The sequence below is a fragment of the Tupaia chinensis genome, unplaced genomic scaffold (assembly GCF_000334495.1).
Source record: "Tupaia chinensis unplaced genomic scaffold, TupChi_1.0 Scaffold000139_1, whole genome shotgun sequence".
Lineage (NCBI taxonomy): Eukaryota > Metazoa > Chordata > Mammalia > Scandentia > Tupaiidae > Tupaia > Tupaia belangeri.
The window spans coordinates 2,281,351-2,283,714 of record NW_006159609.1 but is presented as its reverse complement, the minus strand read 5'-3'; the positions used below and the strand labels follow the sequence as shown (position 1 = coordinate 2,283,714).

At 45.3% G+C, this 2,364-nt stretch overlaps 1 protein-coding gene across 2 annotated transcripts in view; it reads left to right on the top strand.

Moving 5' to 3' along the window:
• The first annotated feature begins 510 nt into the window (after positions 1-510).
• CCDC81 (coiled-coil domain containing 81) overlaps positions 511-2,364 on the top strand; it is a 40,771-nt gene continuing 38,917 nt past the window's right edge. For both annotated transcript variants that reach the window (XM_006144923.3, XM_006144921.3), the window contains exon 1: positions 511-988. In XM_006144923.3, coding sequence (XP_006144985.1) covers positions 910-988 — 79 coding nt within the window. In that variant the 5' untranslated portion in view covers positions 511-909. The remainder of the gene's footprint in view (positions 989-2,364) is intronic.

The window sequence follows — 2,364 nt, the reverse complement described above, 5'->3', positions numbered from 1 at the left end:
GGGAAACGGTGCATTTCTATGGTCCTGATGGCCATCTATTTCTGGACTGGATGCGGTTTAACCTGGAGATACTTATCAGCAGAGGGAAGATATCGAACACTATTTGGTTGGATGAGATTCGACGTGAATAAGGACGGGAACCAAATGGCTGATTTTTTAAAAAAGTCAACTCCCTTTTCCCCAGTTTCCGGTTCTCCATTTCCTAGGCCAGGAGTTCAGGAAAAACTAACACCAAGAATCAAACGCTCAGATCCGAGACTCAAATATCCATCTCCCTGGGCAGAAGGCATTCCCAGAATTGATCACAGAAGCCATCACCTTGACCTCCAAATCTCTTCGTTGCTGGAGAGAGGAGGGGAAGGGAAAAACGACGTTAAAAAATTAACGAATTACTTCGCAGCCTTGCCCAGTCTCAAGTTCCGGGAGAGCCTGGGCAACCTGGAGGCCCGACCCCACTTAGTGGGCGGGGCCGAGTCCCTACTCGACGCCCTAGCAACCGCGAGTGCCTTTGTCGCGTACAGCAGCGCGCAGCCCTCCACTGAGTCGGCCCGCTGGGCCCCTCCTCTCCTCGAGACTGGCCAGTTCTTTCACGGGGTCTCTCACGGGTCGGCTCCACTGTGCGCTGATTTGCACTACGACTCTGAGCCCGGCTCGGAGTTCCTGCAGGGGAGCTGCTGGAGCGCCAGAGTAGGACAGAGGCACGGCGCGACAATGTTTCAGTTTATTTAAGAAAGAAAAGAAGTCAACAAAAAAATACCAGATTTTGGTCAGTTTTATTTTTAAGCACATCCAAAGCTCTGGGAAGAAAGGGCTGACGAGTAGGGAAATTAATTTTGAACAAACTCCAAATAAAGAAGGAAGAAAAGAGACTCTTCTAGGATCTAGCACGGAATCGACTGGAGACTGGAGATGTTGGACACTGTCGTCCCAGCCCTGCAGGATCTGGGCAGGCAGGTGCTGCCCACCCTGCCCTCACTGAGTCAGGAGGGTAAGTGGCACGTGGTGGGGGTGGGGGTCTGGGAACTGGACCTGCGGTGAAAGACCTTTCATCTAGTCCCTGTGAGTCTGACCCCTGGTGCTTAGGTTGTTGGCAACAGCTGGTAATCACACCAGGCCCAGGCTGGATGCCCAGTGAGCTTTTTACTGGCTGCCTAAATGAGGGTAAGGGGACAGCTGAGGGTTTTGATTAGACAAGTTAATGGATATACAGCACTTAGCTTGGGGACCAGCTCAAAGTGCTCAAAAGATCTGGCTAAAAACAACCACTTCCACCTGGGCAGGTCACAACCCTCTTGCCTACCTAGAGAAAAGCTGTTGTACAGGCCTCTAAGTGGCTGAGAATTCATTCAAAGACACAGTTGCTTTTGTTCTCCCTGACATCTTATGGTTTTATTTAAAATATGAGATGATCCTAAGAAAATAAACTAGGTAAGCGTTTGGAAGGATCCAGGTCTGACAGCCTCTCTATAAAACTTGCTAGACTTGGTTAGTAGCCAGACACAGTCTGTTTTTAGCATGGTTTCTTAGAACACTCATCCCAAAGTGATGTTGAGACCTGTGTGCAAGGATAGGAGCTCTTTGGAAGAAAGGTGTTCTGGAAATGCAAGCTGGTGCTTTTCAAGCCATTACAACTTAGAGCTGTTGTTCAGGCTTTAATCCGATGATTTTAGGAGTCTAAACAGGAATAGAAGCCTCTTCTCTCTCTTCTCCTGTATCCTTTATGTTTTTCTGTCAAAATAATTCTAAAAGAACCATTAAATATAATACTTTTATAAATTTAAAAATTATTTGCATATTTATAAAGTTATATGTATATACTGAAATAATTTTTTTTGAGAGGGTTTTACTATAGGGTGCATGCGCTCATCAGAAAGACAGAGAGAGACAGAGAGACAGAAAGCGAGAAATCACCCCCCAGAGGGGATGGCCACGCCACAATCCCTTCTCCTTTATTCTCCTCTTGGGATCTTGGGCACACACGCCTGTCGTGAGTTTAAGCCACCGGGTCCAGGACTCGAACCGTGGTCGACTACATGGGAGTTCAACGACATAGCCATTACACTAATTGCTGGTCCTGAAATAACTTTGAAACCCTATTATATAGTAGGCACTGGGGAACTGATGGTGAGCAAAATTGATGGTGAGCAAAAACCTTGGAATCTACAGTCTAGTAGGGAAGATAGACATTAAATAAGTAATGACACAAATGTAAAAATACAATTTACAGAGAGGTAAATTCTGCCAAGAAGGAGATAAATGATACAATAAGAACTTTTTTTCCCTCAAAGACTATTATTTTAAAAGAGCAATTTAAAATTCACAGTAAACTTTTTTTTTTTTTTTGGTGAGGTTTTAACTGTCTTT